Genomic DNA, 26,749 nt, shown 5'->3' with positions numbered 1-26,749 from the left:
TTTCAAAGCAAAACAACAATGACCATCATATACTTTTACCATGATTTGCAGAAGACATTGTAATTCAGTGTAATAATGTAGTTTATATACAAAAATATTAGTCAAAACATTCATTTGATGACACATTAACAACATCTATTTATAGATCATAATGCAGCCTAAAAATGTGAATTAATTGTTATTTTAATTCTATATACTGTCATTATCCTTCAGACCACTAGACTTCAGGACGTTCTCCATCAAAATGTTTTATAATTAACATTTGAGTTAGTACAATATATTTTTGTTTAATTTATTTTAATATATCTACAGATAAGAATAAGCATGTGTTTTTATTTTTACATATAAATATATCCGCTACTCTGAATGACAATTGTACATTATTTTACCCTTTTTTGGATGTTTTATTAAAATAACGTTTAAACTTTACTCGCTTTTAATAACTTTACTTTGTTTTGCTCGCTTTTAATATGCTTTTTGTGCATACAAAATCACTTTTGTAATAATTTAACGTGAATGAAACAGTTTTATCACAATAAAACATTTTTATTCTCTGTTTCTCACACGCACCAACACTAGCAATAGGATAAAAGGAATTGATAAACAAACAGGCTAAAGTTAGACTGAACTTAAAAGCCATACAATGGTTAAGCAGAATAACAGCAGGGATGTAGGTCACTGTATCTATTGGTGTTCGGCACAGACACAAGAGGCTTTGCTCCTGAAGAGACCACATGTGCAACTGAGCTGGGATAACATGACAAGTAGAATACGATATATCACTTCTCGAGAGTGGAAAAATCATCTCACACCACTGACAGACCATAAGCAGTCAATAGATACATGTGCAATAAAACACAAACAATATTTTTTCAGTATCACACAATGCACAACTAATACACACCTCACACACAAACACACACTATTGTCTGGTAACATATCTGCAGTTTAAATAAAACAATGTTGTATGAGTTTTGTGAAAGGATAAATGGATGGGTGGATGGATGACGGATGCTTTATAAATCCTTTGAGAGCTATTATACAGCAGCAAGCACATCAACATGGACAATTTAACATTACAGGTAATACAGAAATTAGAGAAATAGACCAAGACAATTTAATATAAATAAGCTATATACAATTGAAGTCAGATTTAGCCCCCCTGTTTATTTGTTATCCCCAATTTCTGTTTAACAGAGAGCAGATTTTTTTCAACACATTTCTAAACATAAAATTAATAATAAATAAACATAAAACTAATAATTCTGACTTCAACTAAATGCACAATAAACAAACAGTCCTATACATTATTACACTAATGTGTTTTGCTCTTTTACTTTGGTTGTTTTGCATATAAAGAAATAAAAGATCTAGGGTTTTAATACATTGTTTGTTTGCCACTTGGGCTGCACAATATTATAAAAATCTAACATTGCGATATTTTGTTTTGCCACGATATATCTTGCAATATCAATAAAATTTCACCAGATGATTTGAACAGCTTTATTTGGAAATATTTAATTTAGATACAAGCATTGCAATATCGACGCTCAAACGATCTATTATTCATCCATATTTGCCACAGTCACAATAATCCATGATTTTTATTACTTCAAACAAAACAACACCAAACTATTTATAAGCAAACCGTGTGACATTTTTTTCCCTTCGTTTAACTGTGAACATGCTAATCAATATGCCAAAACAACACGATGACTACACTTTTACTATACTGAAACCATGGTTCGTTGTCGCAAGGGGTGTTGTTCATTGTATGCAGGCTGGCGTATTCTGACAATGTAAACAAAGACTTCCGACAAATAAGCTAAAGTGTTTATGGTGTTATATGTTGGGTAGTCTATGTAATAATATATTATAAATGAAAAACTAAGAACTACTGGTATTCTTGTTTTGCCTTAAAACTTCACATCTTATAAACAATAGACTGTTTAAAATGCTGCATGTTTGAAATGTCCAAAAACTCTTAAGTTGAGATCAACGTCAAATTTCGTTAAACAGCATCTTTCATATTGTACTGATTAAAACTGATTGCATGCAAAGCCACTTCTTTTTATTACAAATCTATAAGGCACTCACCAGCTGAAGGGCGCAGAGGAACATCAGCACGCATCTCCCCGAGCAGCAGCTCATCTTCACGATTCTCTCTGTGATGCGTAAAACTCAAAACAGTAAATAAAGCTGTGTCATCTTGAGGATCCTCGGTTTTACTCTCGATATTTAGTATGCATCCCTTGCGATAGTCTGTGTTTATAATAGTCACAGCTGTACAATGGGGTTAAAACAGAGTATGAAGCAGTAGGCGGGGTGTACTGAGGGTGAGATCGGGGGTACATGAAATGGGGTGGGTCTTCAAACAGATCTGCCACCCCCACCCGATGCGGCAGGTGGAGCACTACAGCGACTGGAGATATTCATTTCTCACTAGTCACTACCATTATTGAGACAGTGATATCTACATTTTTTTTTAAAGTATTAGGCTCTGAAAGTCTAACAGCTTAGTTAAAATAATTAAGTGTTAGTGCTAGTTTTATAGTGTTAAACTCAGTGGTGAAAAGTAACAAATTACAACTAAAACTAGATTCTTAAAGTTTGAGAACAAACTTTGAGGCTGGCTTGTGAAAGCCTGACGGTAATAGTTAATTTAGTTTAAACAGTTTTTAAAAGTATGAAAAGATAGATAGATAGATAGATAGATAGATAGATAGATAGATAGATAGATAGATAGATAGATAGATAGATTACCATGGTATTAGCATGATTCTAACGTGAATTAGCATGTTGTTAGCATGATTCTAGCGTGAATTACCATGTTGTTAGCATGTTTTTAGCATGAATTAGCATGTTGTTAGCATGATTCTAGCATAAATTAGCATGTTGCTAGCATAATTCTAGCATGAATTAGCATGTTACTAGCATGATTTTAGCATGAATTAGAATGTTGTTAGCATGATTTTAGCATGAATTAGCATGTTGTTAGCATGATTCTAGCATGAATTGGCATGTTACTAGCATGATTCTAGCATGAATTAGCATGTTACTAGCACGTTTCTAGCATGAATTAGCATGTTGTTAGCACGATTCTAGCATGAATTAGCATGTTGTTAGCACGATTCTAGCATGAATTAGCATGTGACTAGCACGATTCTAGCATGAATTAGCATGTTACTAGCATGATTCTAGCATGATATAGCATGTTGTTAGCACGATTCTAGCATGAATTAGTATGTTACTAGCATGATTCTAGCATGAATTAGCATGTTACTAGCATGATTCTAGCATGAATTAGCATGTTACAAGCATAATTTTAGCATTAATTAGCATGATTCTAGCATGAATTAGCATGTTGTTAGCATGATTCTAGCATGATTTAGCATGTTACTAGCATGATTCTAGCATGAATTAGCATGTTACTAGCATGATTCTAGCATGAATTAGCATGTAACTAGCATGATTCTAGCATAAATTAGCATGGTGTTAGCACGATTCTAGCATGAATTAGCATGTTACTAGCATGATTCTAGCATGAATTAGCATGTTACTAGCACGATTCTATCATGAATTAGCATGTTGTTAGCATGATTCTAGCATGAATTAGCATGTGAATAGCATGATTCTAGCATGAATTAGCATGTTGTTAGCATGATTCTAGCATGAATTAGCATGTGACTAGCATGATTCTAGCATGAATTAGCATGTGACTAGCATGATTCTAGCCTGAATTAGCATGTTGTTAGCATGATTCTAGTATAAATAGCATGTGACTAGCATGATTCTAGCATGAATTAGCATGTGACTAGCATGATTTTAGCATGAATTAGCATGTTACTAGCATGATTCTAGCATAAATTAGCATGTTTTTAGCATGATTCTAGCATGAATTAGCATGCTACTAGCATGATTCTAGCATAAATTAGCATGTTACTAGCATGATTCTAGCACAAATTAGCATGTTACTAGCATGATTCTAGCATGAATTAGCATGTTGTTAGCATGATTCTAGCATGAATTAGCATGTTACTAGCATGATTCTAGCATGAATTAGCATGTTGTTAGCATGATTCTAGCATGAATTAGCATGTTACTAGCATGATTCTAGCATGAATTAGCATGTTGTTAGCATGATTCTAACATCAATTAGCATGTTACTAGCATGATTCTAGCATGAATTAGCATGTGAATAGCATGATTCTAGCATGAATTAGCATGTTGTTAGCATGATTCTAGTATAAATTAGCATGTGACTAGCATGATTCTAGCATGAATTAGCATGTGACTAGCATGATTCTAGCCTGAATTAGCATGTTGTTAGCATGATTCTAGTATAAATTAGCATGTGACTAGCATGATTCTAGCATGAATTAGCATGTAACTAGCATGTTTCTAGCATGAATTAGCATATTGTTAGCATGATAGATAGATAGATAGATAGATAGATAGATAGATAGATAGATAGATAGATAGATAGATAGATAGATAGATAGATAGATAGAGACAGACAGACAGACAGACAGATAGATAGATAGATAGATAGATAGATAGATAGATAGATAGATAGATAGATAGAAAGATGTAGATAGATAGATAGATAGATAGATAGATAGATAGATAGATAGATAGATAGATAGATAGATAGATAGTGTGCGAGCATGAGTCAAACAAGCCAACCCCCGCCTCTCTACGATGTTCTGATGCTGAGATATAGCTGGTGCCATATCGTTGCTAGGTTAGTCTGTTTTGTTGCTATGGAGTTGATTGACAGCTTAGACTGATGATGTATACAAGCTTCTTGCCAGTATGAACAGTTAAAAACAATCCCCATGTCTCTATCACACTGCAGCATGACAATATCAGTCCGAACCTATTTAATGGCAGTCTATGGGACAGTTGCTAGGGTGCAGTATCTGGTTGTTAGGGTGTGGCTAGAAAGTTAAAAGGCCATCAGTGATTGGCTGCTGGCTAGACTGAGTTAAATGAGCTCAGCCATTAGTCTGTAGGACAGTCTGATGCAGAGTTATGAGCTCACAAAGTTTGATCCCATGTAAAGTCAATGAGAGTCTTTTGCAATGGAAGTCTATGGGACGGTTTCTAGGGTCCAAAAGTGGTTGCTAGGGCGTGGCCAGAAAGTTTAAAGGTGGTCAGTCATTGGCAGTTTGATAGTCTGAGTTAAATGAGCCCAGTTAGAAGTCTGTGTGACATTCTGATGCGGAGTTATGAGGTCACAAAGTTTGATCCAATGTTACGTCTATGGGATTTTTCCGACGGTCCCGGGACGTTTTTCGGAAAACCGAAAGTCGGATCAGTCGGAAAAGATATAGCAACTCGAGTCAGAATAGTTCGGAGGTCTGACCCGAGTTTGATGGTCATAGCTTGAAAGGCCTAGGACGAGATAGAGTTTAATTTTTAGTCTCAGAAGAAGAATAATAAAATTAACTAGATTCTTAAAGTTTGAGAACAAACTTTGAGGCTGGCTTGTGAAAGCCTGACAGTAATAGTTTATTTAAACAGTTTTAAAAAGTATGAAAAGATAGATAGATAGATAGATAGATAGATAGATAGATAGATAGATAGATAGATAGATAGATAGATAGATGTTGTTAGCATGATTCTAGCATGATTTAGCATGTTGTTAGCATGATTCTAGCATGATTTAGCATGTTACTAGCATGATTCTAGCATGAATTAGCATGTTACTAGCATGATTCTAGCATGAATTAGCACGTTGTTAGCATAATTCTAGCATGAATTAGCATGTTACTAGCATGATTCTAGTATGCATTAGCATGTTACTAGCACGATTCTAGCATGAATTAGCATGTTACTAGCATGATTCTAGCATGAGTTAGCATGTAACTTGCATGATTTTAACATGAATTAGCATGTTACTAGCATGATTTTAGCATGAATTAACACGATTCTAGCATGAATTAGCATGTTGTTAGCATGATTCTAGCATGAATTAGCATGTTACTAGCATGATTCTAGCATGAATTATCATGTTGTTAGCATGATTCTAGCATGAATTAGCATGTTACTAGCATGAATCTAGCATGAATTAGCATTTGACTAGCATGATTCTAGCATGAATTAGCATGTTGTTAGCATGATTCTAGCATGAATTAGCATGTTACTAGCATGATTCTAGCATGAATTAGCATGATTCTAACATGAATTAGCATGCTACTAGCATGATTCTAGCACGAATTAGCATGTTGTTAGCATGATTCTAACATGAATTAGCATGTTGCTAGCATGATTCTAGCATGAATTAGCATGTTGTTAGCATGATTCTAGCATGAATTAGCATGTGACTAGCATGATTCTAGCATGAATTAGCATGTTGTTAGCATGATTCTAGTATGAATTAGCATGTGACTGGCATGATTCTAGCATAAATTAGCATGTGACTAGCATGATTCTAGCATGAATTAGCATGTAACTAGCATGATTCTAGCATGAATTAGCATGTGACTAGCATGATTCTAGCATGAATTAGCATGTAACTAGCATGATTCTAGCATGAATTAGCATGTTGTTAGCATGATGGATAGATAGAGGTAGATAGATAGATAGATAGATAGATAGATAGATAGATAGATAGATAGATAGAGATAAATAGATAGATAGATAGATAGATAGATAGATAGATAGATAGATAGATAGATAGATAGATAGATAGAGATAGATAGATAGATAGATAGATAGATAGATAGATAGATAGATAGATAGATAAATAGTTATAGATAGATAGATAGATAGATAGATAGATAGTTATAGATAGATAGATAGATAGATAGATAGATAGATAGATAGATAGATAGATAGATAGATAGATAGATAGATAGATAGATAGATAGATAGATGGTGTGTGAGCCTGAATCAAACAAGCCAACCCCCGCCTCTCTACGATGTTCTGATGCTGAGATATAGCTGCTGTTATATCGTTGCTAGGTTAGTCTGTTTTGTTGCTATGGAGTTGATTGACAGCTTAGACTGATGATGTATCAAAGCTTCTTGCCAGTATGAACAGTTAAAAACAACCCCCATGTCTCTATCACACTGCAGCATGACAATATCAGTCTGAACCTCATTAATGGCAGTCTATGGGACAGTTGCTAGGGTGCAGTATCTGGTTGTTAGGGTGTGGCTGGAAGGTTAAAAGGCCATCAGTGATTGGCTGCTGGCTAGACTGAGTTAAATGAGCTCAATCATTAGTCTGTAGGACAGTCTGAGGCAGAGTTATGAGCTCACAAAGTTTGATCCCATGTAAAGTCAATGAGAGTCTTTGCAATGGAATTCTATGGGATGGTTTCTAGGGTCCAAAAGTGGTTGCTAGGGCGTGGCCAGAAAGTTTAAAGGTGATCAGTCATTGGCAGTTTGATAGTCTGAGTTAAATGAGCCCAGTTAGAAGTCTGTGTGACATTCTGATGCGGAGTTATGAGGTCACAAAGTTTGATCCAATGTTACGTCTATGGGATTTTTCCGACGGTCCCGGGACGTTTTTCGGGAAACCGAAAGTCGGATCAGTCAGAAAGGATATAGCAACTCGAGTCAGAATAGTTCGGAGGTCTGACCCGAGTTTGATGGTCATAGCTTGAAAGGTCTAGGTGGAGATAGAGTTTAATTTTTAGTCTCAGAAGAAGAATAATAATATAAATAATAACTAGATTCTTAAAGTTTGAGAACAAACTTTGAGGCTGGCTTGTGAAAGCCTGACGGTAATAGTTTATTTAGTTTAAACAGTTTTAAAAAGTATGAAAAGATAGATAGATAGATAGATAGATAGATAGATAGATAGATAGATAGATAGATAGATAGATAGATTGATAGATTGATCGATAGATAGATAGATAGATAGATAGGTAGGTAGGTAGATAGATTAGCATGTTATTACCATGATTTTAACATGAAATAGCATGTTGTTAGCATGATTCTAGCATAAATTAGCATGTTACTAGCATGATTTTAGCATGAATTAGCATGTTGTTAGCATGATTTTAGCATGAATTAGCATGTTACTAGCATGATTTTAACAATAATTAGCATGTTGTTAGCATGATTTTAACATGAATTAGCATGTTGTTAGCACCATTCTAGCGTGAATTAGCATGTTACTAGCATGATTCTAGCATGAATTAGCATGTTACTAGCATGATTTTAGCATGAATTAGCACAATTCTAGCATGAATTAGCATGTTGTTAGCATGATTCTAGCATGAATTAGCATGTTGTTAGCATGATTCTAGCATGATTTAGCATGTTACTAGCAAGATTCTAGCATGAATTAGCATGCTACTAGCATGATTCTAGCATAAATTAGCATGTTGTTAGCATGATTCTAGCATGAATTAGCATGTTACTAGCATGATTGTAGCATGAATTAGCATGTTGTTAGCATGATTCTAACATGAATTAGCATGTTACTAGCATAATTCTAGCATGAATTAGCATGTTGTTAGCATGATTCTAGCATGAATTAGCATGATTCTAGCATGAATTAGCATGTTGTTAGCATGATTCTAGCATGAATTAGCATGTTACTAGCATGATTCTAGCATGAATTAGCATGTTGTTAGCATGATTATAGCATGAATTAGCATGTTACTAGCATGATTCTAGCATGAATTAGCATGTTGTTAGCATGATTCTAGCATGAATTAGCATGTTACTAGCATGATTCTAGCATGAATTAGCATGTTGTTAGCACGATGCTAGCATGAATTAGCATGATACTATCATGAATCTAGCATGAATTAGCATGTTGTTATCATGATTCTAGCATGGATTAGCATGTTACTAGCATGATTTTAGCATAAATTAGCATGATTCTAGCATGAATTAGCATGTTGTTAGCATGATTCTAGCATTAATTAGCATGTGACTAGCATGATTCTAGCATGAATTAGCATGTGACTAGCATGATTCTAGCATGAATTAGCATGTAACTAGCATGATTTAGCATGTTGTTAGCATGATGGATAGATAGATAGATAGATAGATAGATAGATAGATAGATAGATAGATAGATAGATAGATAGATAGATAGATAGATAGATAGATAGGTAGAGGTAGATAGATAAAGGTAGATAGATAGATAGATAGATAGATAGATAGATAGATAGATAGATAGATAGATAGATAGATAGGTAGATAGATAGATAGATAGATAGATAGATAGATAGATAGATAGATAGATAGATAGATAGATAGGTAGAGGTAGATAGATAAAGGTAGATAGATAGATAGATAGATAGGTAGAGATAGATAGATAGATAGATAGATAGATAGATAGATAGATAGATAGATAGATAGATAGATAGATAGATAGATAGATAGGTAGAGGTAGATAGATAAAGGTAGATAGATAGATAGATAGATAGATAGATAGATAGATAGATAGATAGATAGATAGGTAGAGGTAGATAGATAGATAGATAGATAGATAGATAGATAGATAGATAGATAGATAGAGGTAGATAGATAGATAGATAGATAGATAGATAGATAGATAGATAGATAGATAGATAGATAGATAGATAGATAGATGGTGTAAGAGCATGAGTCAAACAAGCCAACCCCCGCCTCTCTACGATGTTCTGATGCTGAGATATAGCTGGTGCCATATCGTTGCTAGGTTAGTCTGTTTTGTTGCTATGGAGTTGATTGACAGCTTAGACTGATGATGTATCAAAGCTTCTTGCCAGTATGAACAGTTAAACACAACCCCCATGTCTCTATCACACTGCAACATGACAATATCAGTCTGAACCTCTTTAATTGCAGTCTATGGGACAGTTGCTAGGGTGCAGTATCTGGTTGTTAGGGTGTGGCTAGAAAGTTAAAAGGCCATCGGTGATTGGCTGCTGGCTAGACTGAGTTAAATGAGCCTAGCCATTAGTCTGTAGGACAGTCTGATGCAGAGTTATGAGCTCACAAAGTTTGATCCCATGTAAAGTCAATGAGAGTCTTTTGCAATGGAAGTCTATGGGACGGTTTCTAGGGTCCAAAAGTGGTTGCTAGGGCGTGGCCAGAAAGTTTAAAGGTGATCAGTCATTGGCAGTTTGATAGTCTGAGTTAAATGAGCCCAGTTAGAAGTCTGTGTGACATTCTGATGCGGAGTTATGAGGTCACAAAGTTTGATCCAATGTTACGTCTATGGGATTTTTCCGACGGTCCCGGGACGTTTTTCGGGAAACCGAAAGTCGGATCAGTCGGAAAGGATATAGCAACTCGAGTCAGAATAGTTCGGAGGTCTGACCCAAGTTTGATGGTCATAGCTTGAATGGCCTAGGAGGAGATAGAGTTTAATTTTTAGTCTCAGAAGAAGAATAATATAGAAAAATAATAATAAGTTTAATAGGATAACAGTAGTCTGGCTTGCTACACAAGCCAGCCTAATAATAATAATAATAAGTTTAATAGGATAACAGTAGTCTGGCTTGCTACACAAGCCAGCCTAATAATAAGTTTAATAGGATAACAGTAGTCTGGCTTGCTACACAAGCCAGCCTAATTACTGTAATTGATAATTTTTACTCAGGAATTGTAATTAACTAAGTACATTTTAAAAAGTGTACTTTTACTTTGCCTGAAGTAATTTTTAATACTGTATCAGTACTTTAACCCCACTATTTTCCTTCAACCTGCAGGTACTTTATTCATGTTTGGAAGGTGTACAAGATGTCCAAAATCTTTACACACAATGACTCGGAGACTGTTTAGGCTGCATGTCACTGGTGAGAAAATGAAGGATGTCGATTTTATGAAGACTTAAATTCAGTCAACATTCATATGCACAACAGAATGTTACGTTTTCACACACACACAAACCGCATGTAAACACATCAACCTTACACTATTAATACTACTCATTACTCTTGCATACTTTTAAAAAGCCTACTGTTTACTCATACGTTGAGTAATATTTACAACAGATACTTTTACTCTACATGCAATACATTTCTGAGAAAGTAAGGGTACTTTTACTTGAGTAAATTTGTCAGTACTCTTTCCTTCACTAAACTAGCTAAAGTATTTGCTGAAGGCAAGTTTGTTTGGCAAAGAGATTGATTTAATAAAAACACAAAGTTTTAAATATTGTTTCAACAAGATAAATATTGTTTACAATGGGGTATAGATGCAGTTAATTACATGGTTGATCTGTTTCATATAGCCTATAATTGCTGTTCTTGCACTCAAAACCTATTCGGTGAAAAAGACGTTTTGTCCATATTTTACTCCATAATTCCATATTTTTTATTTACATATTTTGGTTGAAATAACTTGTGGTGCCTTTTTTGAGCTTCACAGTCCCAGTCCCGAACCACTTTCACTGACTGTACGAAATATCTTGGACATTCTGCTTCAGGACTCCTTAGCATTAACCCCAAAGCACTCAAAACTGGGTTATCACTGTGCTAAACACCATTTAAACTTGGGTAAAGGACATTTCACTTTCACTTTGATAGTATTTATTTTTCCTTGTACAGAAGTTAATGTTACAGGATTTCAGCGTTCTTAATTATCTTTAGGGTTCAAAAGAAGAAACTCATAAAGGTTGAAACAAGTTCAAGGGTGAGTAAATAATGAAAGAATTTTTGTTTTCGGTTTAATTATCCTTTTAATAAAGGAATAATAATTATTTCATAAAGGTCTGAAACCACTTGAGGAAGAGTACATAGTGTGTGAATTTTAATTTTTGGGTTAAATATTGCTTTAAAGCTTATCTTGTTATAATTAAGAACATTTTGAAAAGCAAATAAACAATCTCATTATAGTGCAAAACATAATGGCTAGACAGCAACCAACAACACGCCTCATATTTGGACAGCATTGGTGTTGTTGAACAGTCATTTCAGCATTTGAGAAAAAATAGCCATAACACATGAACTCAAGTAAAGAAGAGAATCTTACTTTTATAGTTCATCATACAAAACAACAACAACAACAACAACAACAACAACAACAACAACAACAACAACAACAACAACAAAATCTATCAAAACATAACTGTTCACCCTGGGTAAATTACAAGCAGTCTGAAATAGGAAGAGAGACAGATTCTGTTTACCCAGAGTTTAAAATGATTCATGGTTAACTGTTTGAATTATGAACTTGTTAAGAACTTAGATTTCGATTAAAATTATGCCTCTTTTGTGTTCCACCAAAGAAACAAAGTCATTTGGGTCTGAAAAACTTATTTTTAATCATATGTGCATAGTCAAAAGAAGAGTCAATAATTAGTTTGATGCATGGAGATTGATACGTCTACTAGAAAAGATCATGACCAATACAAATTTATTAGTTGTACCCATGCATGTCGTTCCTTATCTGGCTGTGAGACAATGGTTAGGACCAGTGGTGACGGCTTTTTAAACAAACTGTACATTTATTTTTTGTTTAATAGCTGTACACACACCATAGCTTTTTCTTTTGGGTGTACATAAAAATATATACTCTTTTTACACCAGCAAACATATTATTTCAAACACCATAAACAATTATCTATATACTGATTTTTCTTAGAATTTGCGTTTACATATGCACTGCTCCGTTGCGTTGTGTTTTTCTATATTTATACAGCAATTAAGCTGTCAGCCCTGAGGTTGCATTTTTCATAATTTGGACGCCCCCTGCTTGACTAGCCCCTGCAGTGCCTAGGCATGTTCAGCACAGATCACCCACCTGAACACAGCGGCTGCTGCAGTCAGTGTGCTCACTGGCATGGTCCGCAGGCCCACAGATGGGTGATTAACAGCAGGGCGCAGGGCTTTAGGTCTGTGCGTCTCAGTATGTGCTGATAAATAAATGTACTACCTTTATAGAGAGCTGTGTTTGTTTGGTGAACCTGGAATACTGGAATGTTTGTCTTCTTTTGATTCTGTGTGTTTGTGTGATACCTGTAGCAATTTACTTGTGATTAAATGGTCCTGTCATGCAAAATACACTCTCTAACATTGCCTTAATCGTTTCTACAAAATAGTGAGACATCACAAAGTGCATAATTTAAAAAATAAAATGTGTGTAGTTCTGTTCAGGCTTAATATTACAATCACAATGCTAAATACAACTGTAAAACATGCCTAAAAAGGCTTTGTCCACTTCATCAAAATGACAAAGTGTTAAAATTACCACAAAAGACCACCTACTCTCCTCCTACTGACATAATGGGATGTGTTGAGAAATGTGCATTAAATAACTGAGTTGTTCATATACTTCACTGCATTGTACCAAAACAGATAACAATCAAAATCGTAGTTGCTATCTATCCTGCTCATTCACTTGCTTTCCAGCTAACTTAATATGATGCATAGAATGGGGTTGGTCATTTAATATCACTCCAGTGTGACACTGAACAGTCTTGCAAAAGTGATGTAGAGGCTGACGAAAGTGAGAGGAGGAGAAATCAAAATGCAAGTGTTGACAAGAAACTCACCTTTAAACCATCTGAAAATGCTAATGAGCCTCGCAGATCTCATGTGATCAGATCACGTCAGTAAGCGTGCCATCAGTGGTCATTCCACGAAGAACCTTTAACATTTATGGAACCATCCCATTGGACAAATGGTTCTTTAAAATATTATTTGAAAATTATTTAAAATTTATTTAAATATTGCTTAAAAACTTTTTCTTTATCATTAATAAAATTTTTAGGTAAATATGACTTTAATATTTTATATAAATATATAATGTTCTCTTATAAACTTTGTATATTGTTATTGTGTATATTGTTTATATTATATTTATAAACACCATAAATCAAAATAGCTAATATAAAGTATTTTTAAAGCAGAATTTTATAGCGTATTAATAAATTCATTATGCTACCACAGTCCACAGTGCTTTCTGTAGCTACTTTCCAACCGCTGGCTGTCATGCCCAGATTGGCCGCGCAGTGGCGCAAAACGCGAGCTCCAGATGCCAATGGAGTGGGCACCGCGCTGTCATATGGTACTGTCGCCGATGCTCGAGACAAGATTGAGGCTCGAGGAGACTCTGAGGCTCAACGGAGGCAGTCGTGACGTGGTGTCGATATCATAACCGATCCTCGACTTGGAATAACCCAGCTGTGCGTTTGCGCCTTTCGCCTTGTGCGCGACGCGGCAATGCACAGGAACAATGGGGATGGTCAGAGGTTGCGCTGAGGACGCCAGATGCCATACCGCACACATGTCCTCCCTAACATACGAATCCAGGCTCAACGCAGGTTATTGATTATGCTTGCGGGGTCCGACCGGGAGCCAGACGTTTCAGTAGCAGCAGCAGAGAGTGCAGCAAGGTGGATGCTGCGCGGCGACGCGCCCCCTGAATCCCTAAACTGAGTGAGTATCTTCAGCAGCATCTGTATACGACTTTCATTGGCATGCACTCCTGCCTACGTGCTGACCACACAACGGAATCCTGTATTAAACGCATATCAGAATGTATACTATTATCGTTTACTGTTGGACGCAGGATGAAAACGCGTCCGGTTTACACGAGATTAATGACTCGCATCATTTAAGTCAGACGACACGTGTGCAACAGCTCCAGTGCAGCCGCATTACCCTTTGTGATTCGACGCTTAATTAAACGATTTATAAGCAGGTTGTGGCTCACTCTCTCACTGAGCGGAAACCGGCACTGTTCGGTATCACATTGAATACCGTGAATTATGGAATCAATTACGAGAGCAGCGACATAGCCACTCGCTTATTATATATCGCTTATATATTTGTTTCGCCTCAATTAAACGGGATTTCGATGGAAACCTCTCGCCGTCTGCTGTGGGAGCTGGCCTCGAGGACGCGCCTGCACTGCGCGTGCATTTCCACTTTGATCTTGCCAGATTATTTCCTGAGTGCATCGGTGATTGGCGGGACAAAACCCATGGGAGCAACGAATTGCTCGTGCTGAATAAGAGGTCGACCGCTGCGGGCCATAACATATTATGCATTCGCGCTACACAAAACATTGGCGAGCCGGGAAAACAATAGTGTTGCATTACATATTTCAGTAGAAACGTTTTTAATGTTCTGGCTATATGAACTATATGAACGTTTTTAATGTTCATATAGCCAGGGCAAGCCGTGGCAAGACGGAATTTATTCTGCTAACCTGTTGTGTGCCTTATTAAACCGCCGCAGTAAAAGCTGACTGAGCTCCTGTCTGCAAAAAAGGTGCAGCACTTCAAGATGATGATGTGTAATTTTGGGACGAGTCAGTAAGCAAGTTGAGGTGGCACGCGCGGTTTAATGTCTCTTGTGCCAGATAAAATAGAGGAGAAAATAAACTAAGGATTCACGAATTTAAAGAATTAAGCTAACTGTATTCCGACTAAAATTTTCATGCAATGGCTTATCCTGCTTACCCTCACATTCATTCACTGAATCATTTTGTTAGGTTTGTTTCTAAGCATGTGTCAGCCAATAGCAACCGAGCACTGCTTGCGAAACAGATCATGATTGGTTAAATTTAATGAACAAACAAGCCACCTGTACAAAAGGTTTTGTTTTTGGCTCAGTGTAAAATCTTTCATAAACATGCATGTGTATGTGTGTGAATGTGTGTGTGTGTCATTCATGTTCCAATAATGTGTTATGATTAAATTTTACTTTGGTAATTAAGAATTAAGACACATTTTAATGTGAATGTGTGTTTAACAATGAGGTAAAATTAGTCACGACATTCCTTCTGAAAACTTATTAGTATTAGTTTTATAATAAGATATGAACTAATTTGATGCGTTTCAGTCACAAATGTGCTTTTACTAGCAAAAGTCTTGAATGTCTTTCTGGAATACAAGATGTTCAAATGCAAATCTTCATGAAAGCCTCATACGGTTGTTTTTAATTCTGCACATTTGAGGCTGCGTCAATAATTGTGTACTTCCATACTTTATAGTACACTAAAAATTGTATGAAAGCAGAGTAGTATGTCTGAATTCGTTGAATTCGAAAAACAGTAAGCGTGAAGTACCCGGATGACTTACTTCCGCCGACATTCTAAAGTGTGCATCCAATGATATGCTACACTATCCCATGATGCCCTGCGTGAGAAGTAATGAATGAGAGTGAAGTGACGCAACACATGCATGTAGGTCACTTGATCAAGAAAAAATGGTGGATATAGTGTGTCCGAGTTCCATTCATACTGCTCACATTCATATTATATAGAGCAGGGGTCACCAATCTTGTTCCTGGAGGTCCGGTGCCCTGCAAGGTTTAGCTCCACCTTGCCTCAACACACCTGCATGGGTGTTTCAAGTAGTAAGACCTTGATTAGCTTGTTCAGGTGTGTTTGATTAGGGTTGGAGCTAAAATCTGCAGGACACCGGACCTCCAGAAACAAGTTTGGTGATCCCTGGTATGGAACACACTTTACTAACAGCCGAGTAGTACATTTAAATTCAAATGCAGTACCTACTGAGTAGTAGGCGATTTCCGATGCAGCATAATATGTTTTCCTTAACACACCAGATTCAGATTATCAACTCATTAATAAAGAGATCCATGAACTGACCCTTGTGTGTCAAATAACAGGCGAGGAATAGAATTGAGAAACACTGACCTAATAGGACCATTTTCGTCACAAATGTGTTGTTTTAAACAATTGTTTCAATGACTCACAGCAGTCTTTCTGCAATCTTTGCAATATTAGATGTTTTATAAAAACATAAAAAAAAGACTCGATTCGATAGCAGATGTGTTTTTTTAGAATTAGTTCAGTGAGTCATTACAGTTAATTTTAAATGCAAATGTTCAAAAATTACAGGCTAATAAAAACTTAGATCACAAATATCTTGTTTCTAAGGAAATGGCTGAATGACTCAACACTATTTAATCAAGGAGTTGAATGACTCACAACACTGAAATCTTTATGATTTTTAGATGCAACTGATTTTTAGATGCAACTGATTTTTTGGCGGAACTGATTTTTAGATGCATTTTTTTGTAAAAAGATTCAGAAGAATCGAGTTATTGAAATGCATTAGAGCTCCAGTGCAGAGGGAAGCCTTGTCAGTTCAGACTGGTGATGTACCTGTCATACATACAACAGACAGATGAAGGCTCTGTGTGTGTCATGTCTGTGGTTTTGCTAGAATCGCTGCAATGAATCAGACTGTTGGGGCCAAGCTGTTCAGTCATATAAGCTTTCTGTTGATTGTTGGAGACTAGAACAGATATGATGTCCCCAACTATGAGCATCAGAGAAAGCAAGCAGAATGTTCGCAATGTCTTATCAACAAAACAGAAATCCCACATTGGCCTACGTGTGTCTGAAGGGGCAATTGAATTGTTTTAAGGTAGTTTGGAAAAACTACCATTATAATATAACCTATAAATGTAATCTACTCGTGATGCTATAGCAAAATTCAAATGAATGAAATGACAGGTTTAATTGTACAAAATAATTAACTCTTCTGTTTTTTTATTATCATTATTATTTTTGTGAAAAGCCTAACAATGTTTCTATTTGAATATTACTACATTTTCTTTCAGTTTTCTTTACCTCAATTTCAGATATTATTTTTAGAGAAACCGGAAAGGTAATCAAGACTCAGCAATGAAGAAATAGTTCACTCAAAAATGTAAATTTTGTCATCATTTACTCACCCTTGTATAACATCTTTATGAGTTTTTTTCTTTTGTTGAACACAAATAAAGCTATTTTGAAAATATTGGAAACCTGTAACCAGTGCTTTCCATAGCTCCAACTTGCTTCAACACACCTGCCTGGAAGTTTCTAGTATATCTAGTAAAGCCACAGTCACACTAGAGTTTGAGCATGTGAAATTCTGTTATATGGCGCTGCAAAAAGGGGTTGGATTAAACAAAATTATTAGGCATTTTAAAATGTGGGTTATTGGTCCATATTTAAAATTTTTGTCAAGAGAGGTCATGTTTTGATCTTCGATTGGTCTCACGCATTCACGTGATGCAATTTTGAGTTCACCAAGCTTGAACTTTGCACGGCAGTGAACTGCTAAACTTGTCGCACAAGCTTGTGTTGCTCGTCTGACACACTCGCGTGCATATGAATGGACGTCTATAGGGTGAAAAGTCCAGTGAGACCATGGCTTGAGAGCTTGATTAGCTGGTTAAGGTATGTTTGATTAGGGTTAGAGCTAAACTCTCGAGTTCAGCTGTTAATCAAAATCAAATCGCAATCGCAATTTGAAAAGTTTTGATTAGCTAATTGCAAGAGGCTGCGTTATGAAATACAGTTGAAGTCAGAATTATTAGCCCCCTTTTTCATTTTTTCTTCTTTTTTAAATATGTTCCAAAAAATGTTTAACAGATTCAGGAAATTTTCACAGTATGTCTGGCGATATTTTTTCTTTTAGAGAAAGCCTTCTTTGTTTCATTTAGACTAGAATAAAAACAGTTTTTACTTTTTTAAACATCATTTTATGGACAAAATTATTAGCCCCTTCAGGCTTTTTTTTTTCTGATAGTCTACAGAACAAACCATCGTTATACAATATCTTGCCTAATTAACCTAACCTGCCTAGTAAACCTAGTTGACCAAGTTAAGTCAAATTTCACTTCAAGCTGTATAGAAGTGTTTTAAAAAAATTGCAAAGTAATAGTGTCTAGTAAAATATTATCTACTGTCATCATGATAAAGATAAAATAAATCAGTTATTAGAAATGAGTTAAATAAAACTATTATGTTTAGAAATGTGTTGAAAAAATCTTCTTTCGGTTAAACAGAAATTGTGGAAAAAATAAACAAGGGGGCTAATAATTCAAGTGGGCTAATAATTCTAACTTCAACTGTATATGTCTATTATTTAATTATTTAATCCCCCACCCAGAGCAAATGTCATCTGTATATGACAGTCTTACAAGCCAGTTGAGTGAGAACACTTTTGTTCCACCCAATCAGAATTGCACAACTGAACTACGGGAACGCCCACAATAAAAAAGACAAGTGAAGTAATGGCATCTGCAGCTTCAAAGGCATTAAATGATGAAATGGGAACATTTTGGTTTAATTTTTGGTCATTTTTAAGCTCTATTGCAGAATGTTTGCCATAACGTACAGATTATTAAGCTGAATAACAACTACAAAATTATATAGATAAATATATTTTCCCCAAATCGCACAGCCCTACTCTTCAGGACACTGGCCCTCCAGGACCAAGTGTGGACACCCCTGATGTATACCAATGGTTATATGTTTCCAATATATTTCCAAATATCTTTATGCTTTGTCTTCAACAGAAGCAAGAAACTCCTAAAGGTTTGAAACCACTTAAGTGGAAGTATATAGTGAGTACATTTTCATTTGTGGGTAAACTATCCCTTTAAAGCTTATCTTTTTATAATTAAGAACATTTTAAAAAGCAAATAAACTATTTTATTATAAATTCTTCCTTAAACTAACAGGCAACAACCAAATTTAATACTAATAATAAAAATGATATTCTGTTTAAGTCTTCTACTAGAGAAACATTTTACATGAACCCAACAGCTTGTTTTGTCACAGCCGAAATGTGTTTCCACTGTACTCAATTTCCTGAACCTCTTGTTTATCCTGGGGTGGCCTATTAAGTGAACAGAGCCTTCATATTTGGAGAGAGCTGTCAGAGATTTGTAGGTCTGTGACGGTGTGATAAGGGCCCACAGGCAGACATCCATTAAACTTGAGGCTTTGCTGATGATACTGTGAACTGCAGAGGAGTTCCTTCTCTCAGCCTTATAGTGGAGCAGATGAGTGCTCATAACTCCTCACAGGAGGAAACCTATAGTCCTTGAACATATGCGGGTGTTTGCGTCAAATGTTTTTTAGGCCCGCAACATCTACCAGGAAAGTGAAAATACTCTTTTTTTGGCACTGAGGAATTTTTAAAATCAGTGGAGTCTTTCAATTCTACATAAGGTTTTTTATATTAAATCTAAAAAAGATCTTTAGAATAAGATTTTTAGGCTAATTAGGCTAAGATTTTCCAGAAAGTTTTAACATTACCGGTAACTTCCCGGAATGCTGCTATGTGTGAATGCAGAAGGAAGATTGCCGGAAAAAGTGTGTTAACGCTCAGAATGCGCTGAATGCGCTGATGTGAGACACCTACTTTAGCCAATTAGAACATTCAGATGCATTCACATCTGCACTGTTTATGAAAACAAAAGCCTTTGAATATTTTTCCAGACACGTTTAGCTGCTAGTTGCTAGTCAGATAACATATCCATGTTCATTTTTAATTTCAACCGTGAAAAAATTGTCAATAAAATGCTGTTTGTTTACCTTCAAGCTCTGCTTGATGTGTGTACACGTGAAGAAGAGCACCAGCACACACATATTATGTACATCTCGACATGCAAAAGTGTTCCTTCATATGTCCTTTATAAGTGTTCACAATACTTATCCATCTACAGAGTTTGTAATGTAGTCAAACATGTAAACATTTAGCTGTGGTTTGCGCTTCTGCCTTTGGATGTCTCTGGGACAAAAGCAGCTGCATGAATGGTAAAGCTTTAAATAAAAGTGAAATCATTAACAAAAGCCCGATCTCGTCTATGTTTACAAATACAAGTGCAGCCATTTCAAGGTCATTTCTGGTTTATGATGTCAGAATTTATTGGTATTTTGGAATGGATGTGTGAATGCTCTTTTTAAAGGAAAAATTCCAGAAAGTTCTTGACTGTGTGAACAGCATTTTTTTTTTAAGTTACCGGTGGAGTCGTTCCTGAAATTTTCCGGATATTTACTAGTGTCATTGTGTGAAAGGGGCCAGTTTTGTTCCAACCCTATCAAACAGATGATCCAACTAATCAAGATGTTCAAGACTACTAGAGACTTTTAAGCAGGTGTGAGTAGAACGTGGATGGAGCTAAAATCTGCGTCAGAATTTAAGACCAATGTTCTAAGGCATCGCTGCAAAACCCCACCTTTGGAGTATTTGAAAGAAGTGCGCATGAAAACACCGAAATCCAAATTAATTAATTGCACATAGAACATCTATAGTTGCACACAGTATCCAGAATGTGTGCATTGGATGCTAGCTGGCTTAGTTTGACAGTAAAGTCATGTGGGAGAGAATTCTCAGTGAGCAAACCCATGGTTTGCAAAACAACATCTCAATTTTTTGTCTTATAAGTTAAGAGTTAGCTTAGTTTTTGTGGCGTGCATGACTTGACTGATAGAGTGTGTAGGATTGGCACCAGTTTGCATCAGTGGTGACAGAAAGGACTCTAATTGGCTGTTCGGTTTAACAGTCAGTGTATAACAATAAAAGTGATGAAAGCGGGTAAAGAATTTAAGATGCCACTGACAGGCTGTTCAGATTTCATCATCGTACCTGAGCATTTCAGTATGTGAATATATTCATAACTTGACACAAGCTGTCTGAATGAAGTGAGTGAAATTGTTTATATTCAAAATCGAAAGCTAAAGTATGTTCACGGATCTTCTTGCTTCTTGTTACCGCACTTGAATTTGGCCGCTGGCTGTAGTCTTTGAGGTGAGTTCAAGCTTAATTTTTTAGCCCCAGATGGAAGTAACATGGTAGGCTTTTGTCTTCACTAGTTTTTTTTTTTGTGGGTTTGGTGTTTCAGGTCCTTTAATGATAGGTCAGAAGGTCCTTGTCTACTCCAAACAAAGGTCGTGAGGCCGAAAATCTCTGGTAACTTTAAAATCTGATATTTTTAGTCACTGTGATTTGGTCCTTTTGCAATTCAGCACTGGAGGCTGTTCATGACACTAGTAGTTTACCTACTTTGTGTTTTCTTACTATACTAACAGATTTTGCACAGTTTTTAAAATGACAAATGACTATGATCTGTTTATATTTGAGAAGGTTTCGACTACTATGTTTTTCTAATAGATTTACAGCATAATACAGACACTCATCATGCTGTGTTTATGTAGGATATTTACAGGATACGTGTAGGCATGAGGCGGTATAAGTTTCTGATGGTATGATAACTTTGGATAAAAATATCATGGTATTGTGATTACTGCTCTAAAATATGTTGTTTTTTAATGTCTTGGTAAAAAACAAAAATATTTTTCCCTATTGAACACAATTTATTTTATTTTAGGAAACATTTATAATATTTTGGAACAGTAAACATGTCAGGCTGCATAATTCAAATAAATTATTGACCTCTGCTGTCTTCACTCTGTCTTCAGAATCTACCCTGTACCCTGTTGTTGTTTACAAAGCTGTCTAAAGCGCAAGCGGTTTCACTTTCTCAGAGAGCTCAAGTGTGCATCTATATTTGAAATAACAAACTTCTTGAGCTGATGATCAGGACGTGCGCGTGATAATTGAAGTACTTCTGACATCCGATCATTTCAGAAACTGACAAACGCGAGAGTAAAGCACAAAAAAACAAAGGAAAAGCCCAACAAAACAGGAGCAAATGATTCTTTCAGCAACCTAAAACATGAACAAACTGCCATGTTTAACTATTATCATCGTCTTTTTGACTATTAATAACTGAGAATGACAGAACTACTTTCTAACAAGAGGTTACATGTGCTGGTGAAGATTAAAGAAAATATGCACTGACTGTGGGCTATATGTTGCGTGTTGTTTTTGAAGCCAAATAAGGGCTAAATGTATGCTGTGTGTAGTTTGTATGTAACTGGTAACACCTGAGAATCTAAGGGTCTGTATGTGCTCAGGTATGTTGCATTTATTTGTTGATTTCATATAATTGGAGACGTTACAGTAGGCTATTTCGCACTGATCATTGATTTGCAGTTATAATCAAATCTTGTTCATAGAAGGTTAGTAATGAACATTTACACACAAGTATTTATGTGTATAAAGCATCTGTTTTGTGAGAAGTGCTTCTCATATAATATATGAACGACCAGTACAGCTTTACTTTGACATTTCCTCCAGCGAGAGTGACATTGACTGAAACTTTCTGTTGTACACCACGCTCACCAAAAGGGTACCATTGGAACACTTTTATCAGTGGAAACGCAAGCCTGATAAAGGTGACCCGTACCGACTCGTACCACTCAGTGGAAACAAGCCATAAAGTTTCTTTATTGGTATTGATGGTTCCATGAAGAACCTTTAACATCCATGGGAACGTTTCATTCCATTGAAGGCGTTTATATCAGCTGTGATCGCCACTGCCGCTTATCTGTATCAATCATCTGTGAAGAGTGCAGCGCAGAAGAGCCAATCGCAACCGTTTTTGTTGAGGGTGTGACCTATCAAAGGGGTGTAAGAGAACTAGACAAGGATCAGAAAGTGAGCTGGATATTTATATTTGTTCATATTATTTGCTAAATGCTCGTGTTGTTTAAAGGTACAGTTTATATATCTGACTGTTTGTATTAAATGACAAAATTGTATTAAAATAATATATAAATATTAATATATTCATACATTTTAATACAAGAATTGCTGTGAAGAAAATACAAAACTGTGTATGAAAAGCACCGTAAATGCACCGTGATATCGAATTGAACCGAATCGATGGCATGATAATCGTAACCGAACCGAACCGTGAAACTAGTGTAGGTTCACAGCTCTAGTGAAAAAGGTTTGAGATGATTCTGATGTTCTTCACAGTAAGAAATAAATGGAACTGTTTACTGAAAGGCACCTTTACAACAAAAGTAGTTGTGTAAGGTGTTACTAATGCATTCTAGGAGTTTTTTTTTTATGGATTTCTATGTTTTGGGTAGTAACTTCTGGTTTTGATCAATGTTTTTTTGTCTCCTTCAATCTGTGTCAGCAGAATATTTTTAATGATATTAACTGCTAGCACTGTAGGATTGACAAAGTAGCAGCAGTGCAGCTAGTTAGTTAGTTCTGGAACAAGTTATAATCTCAGAACAATTATGTAAAAGGTAGCGCTGAGGAGTTTTGCTTGAAGGAAGCTTTTGTTTTAAACCCAATGCAAGAGGACAGAGGACACTGTGTCTTACCGCTTGCTCTGGGATAAATCATTTAACATTGTTCATGCTAAGAAGACTTAAGAGCTGTTGAAACAGATTTACGGCACCAAAGCAGGAAGTCATTCATTTTCTATGAGAGTTGTGATTTCTGATCCTATGCGTTGTGGCCAATGGAAGAGCAGATTACAGCAGTCATGTATGAATGGCTAATAAAATGTGCTTTTGTTTCATATTTAGATTTTTTTTGTGCTTTATTTTTCTCTTATACATCCTTTCCTCTTTCTTTTTGCTGATGTTGAACGGGCAGAAAGAGAAGGAAGAGAGTGAAAGGGGAAAAAATGGAGAGGGGGAGGAGGCGAGAGAGTCATGTCTCCGGGGTTTGGGGGGACGTGCCAGTTTCTCTCTGACTGAAATCTAGGGCTTCACAGTAATTAAAACATGCCATTCCCCAATCTCTCTCTGTTTCTCTTTCTTCTTGCCTGCTCCTGAGCTCCCCACAAACAGACACAGTCTTTCTCTTTATTTCTCTGGGGAAGCAATTGACTGGAAGATAGAAGCTGCTGTCTGACTAAGAGATGGAGACCTGCCATTGTTTCTTGATTTTGATTGGATCTATGTTAAAGAAACAGGAGTCCTTTTGGGAAGAAATGAAAGACAGAGAACCTGCTTAAAACCTATAACCAGTGTGTGGTTGTGTCCTGAAGTTTATGGAGGACTTTAGAGACCTGTATGCTTTTGTTATTGGAAATATGAGATACTGCAGACTATAACCACTGGAGAACAGTAGCTTTAACATATAATTGAATATGTGGATAAAAACTCATCGGCCACTTTATTAGGTACACCTGTCCAACTGCTCATTACTGCAAATTTCTAATCAGCCAATCACATGGCAGCAACTCAATGCATTTAGGCATGTAGACATGGTCAAGATGATCTGCTGCAGTCCAAACCGAGCATTAGAATGGGGAAGAAAGCTGATTTAAGTGACTTTGAATGTGACATGGTTGTTGGTGCCAGACGGGCAATTTAGAAATTGCTGATCTACTGGGATTGGGATGGGACAACCATCTCTAGGTTTTACAGAGAATTGTCTAAAAAAGAAAAAATATTCAGTAAGTGTCAGATCTGTGGGCGCAAATGCCTTGTTGATGCCAGAGGTCAGAGGAAAATGGTCAGACAGGTTCGAGCTGATAGAAACAGTAACTCCAATAACCACTCGTTACAACCGAGGTATGCAGAAGAGCATCTCTGAATTCACAATACGTTTAACCTTGAGGCGGATGGGCTACAGCAGCAGAAGACCACACCCACACCCTTTATTTAAAACAAAAAGTAAACAGTTTTAGTAAATTTTACACTTCGATTTAAACTTTTCTCCCAGTTATCGATTCCAGTATCTTAGGGTGCTTTCACACCTGTGAATCGATTCAGTTGTTCCGAAACAGAGATTAAAATTGTTACATTGTTGCTCTTTGCTCTTGGAGCGGTTCGCTTTCACACTGCAAAGTTTCTAATCGGACCAAAAGAGCTAAAACAAGTCACGTGCGAGTAAACTCTCCTTACACTGGTCAGAGTGTCAGGGTTTATTTTGCAGCGTCCCGCTCAGCTGTCAGGAGAAGTGGTGGTTTGGTGGTGATTGACAGGGTGCGCGCGCGTGACGTGTCTGAGGAGAGACACGGTGGGGAGGGGTGAGAAGGGTGCGCGACGATGCCTATTTGAGGACTGGGAGAGAAACGCGAGATTACCGGGAGATCATCACTCGTTTGCGGGCATCCGGAGACTCGCGAAACTTCCCGCCCTACTCATAATTCTCTCTTCATGTAGCCGTAAGCCTATTACATATCCATAAAACACTGTAATATAACCGCGCTCGGATCGGATCGCTTTCTCACTGCAATCGAACCGCTCCAGGATTCGTTTCAATCGAGCCGAGACGACCTCATTCAAGCGATCTCGGAGCGATTACTTTGGCGCGGAACAGAGTGCGATTGCCCTGTTCACATATGCCAATCGAACCGCGCTAACTGGGCAAACGAGATACGTTCCGAAACAAAAGTGTAGGTGTGAAAGCACCCTTAATCTGGAGTCTCCGTTGTCTTTAAACAACATATTACACACAGCCTAAATAAATTCATACTGTAGCCAGGAAGTAGTACGTCATCATTTATTGCAGTAATATATCATAACTTGCATTAGAGCTCTCAAGGACAGGAGGGGTTTGGTTCATTTGTGTTTCAATTTAAATGGCGAGCTGCACTGAAAGTCTCCAATTAAGAGCGAACAGGATGTTTTCGTTTTGCTTGGCCACATTAATCAAATATGAAGTAGTAATAATTTTAAAGCAATTGTACTGGCTATCCTAAATAACTGCAAAGCATTAGCTGATTTTACCAATTAAACAGGATTTTGTCTTGCTCTAATGAGTTGGTTTTCAGAAGGGCAAATTAATCAGTATGAGAATAAAGACAGGGACTGTGTATCGGAGACAGGCCTCCGCTTCTTCCCAAACAGTATCCATGTAATTACACAGGAAACAAGCTCTTTACCGTTTAATTAGCCTAGCGAAGGCAAGATGTAGATTTAGCCACAAACGCCTCACACTTGCCAAGTTTGACTCAGTCCAGAAAGTGTGATGGCAAGTTCAACCGTAGTCTATTTTGGCTGCATTTGAACTTGAGAGAGAACATGTGTTTGCACACAGTGCCTTCCACGAATGTTGGCACAAAGAAGCAAAGAACAGTGTGAAAATAATGTTTTTATTACTCAACCTTGTTGTCTTTTACTCAAAATCTTAAAATACAAAAAATAAAAAAATAACACAATAAAAGTCATCTCATACCCTGATAGCGATATATACCATGATACACGATACTAA

General features: G+C 36.5%; 2 protein-coding genes across 5 annotated transcripts in view; one reads left to right on the top strand and one right to left on the bottom strand.

Moving 5' to 3' along the window:
- Nucleotides 1-26,749, bottom strand: part of nkain5 (sodium/potassium transporting ATPase interacting 5) — a 73,343-nt gene that overhangs the window by 8,158 nt on the left and 38,436 nt on the right. The window contains 1 exon segment of one of the 2 annotated variants that reach the window (NM_001003635.1): nt 2,098-2,313. The exons of the other annotated variant lie outside the window; for it this stretch is intronic. Within the exon segment in view, the coding sequence (NP_001003635.1) occupies nt 2,098-2,151 (54 nt within the window). The 5' untranslated portion in view covers nt 2,152-2,313. 2 annotated transcript variants of the gene reach the window in all.
- The window catches only part of si:dkey-70p6.1, a 42,919-nt gene continuing 30,110 nt past the window's right edge, over nt 13,941-26,749 (top strand). For all 3 annotated transcript variants that reach the window (NM_001123314.2, XM_005167052.6, NM_001045205.3), the window contains exon 1: nt 13,941-14,339. The gene's annotated coding sequence lies outside the window, so the exon portion shown is untranslated. The remainder of the gene's footprint in view (nt 14,340-26,749) is intronic.

This window comes from Danio rerio, chromosome 8 (genome assembly GCF_049306965.1).
Source record: "Danio rerio strain Tuebingen ecotype United States chromosome 8, GRCz12tu, whole genome shotgun sequence".
NCBI lineage: Eukaryota > Metazoa > Chordata > Actinopteri > Cypriniformes > Danionidae > Danio > Danio rerio.
The sequence above is the reverse complement of the archived record's forward strand: the minus strand, read 5'-3'. Positions and strand labels throughout refer to the sequence as shown.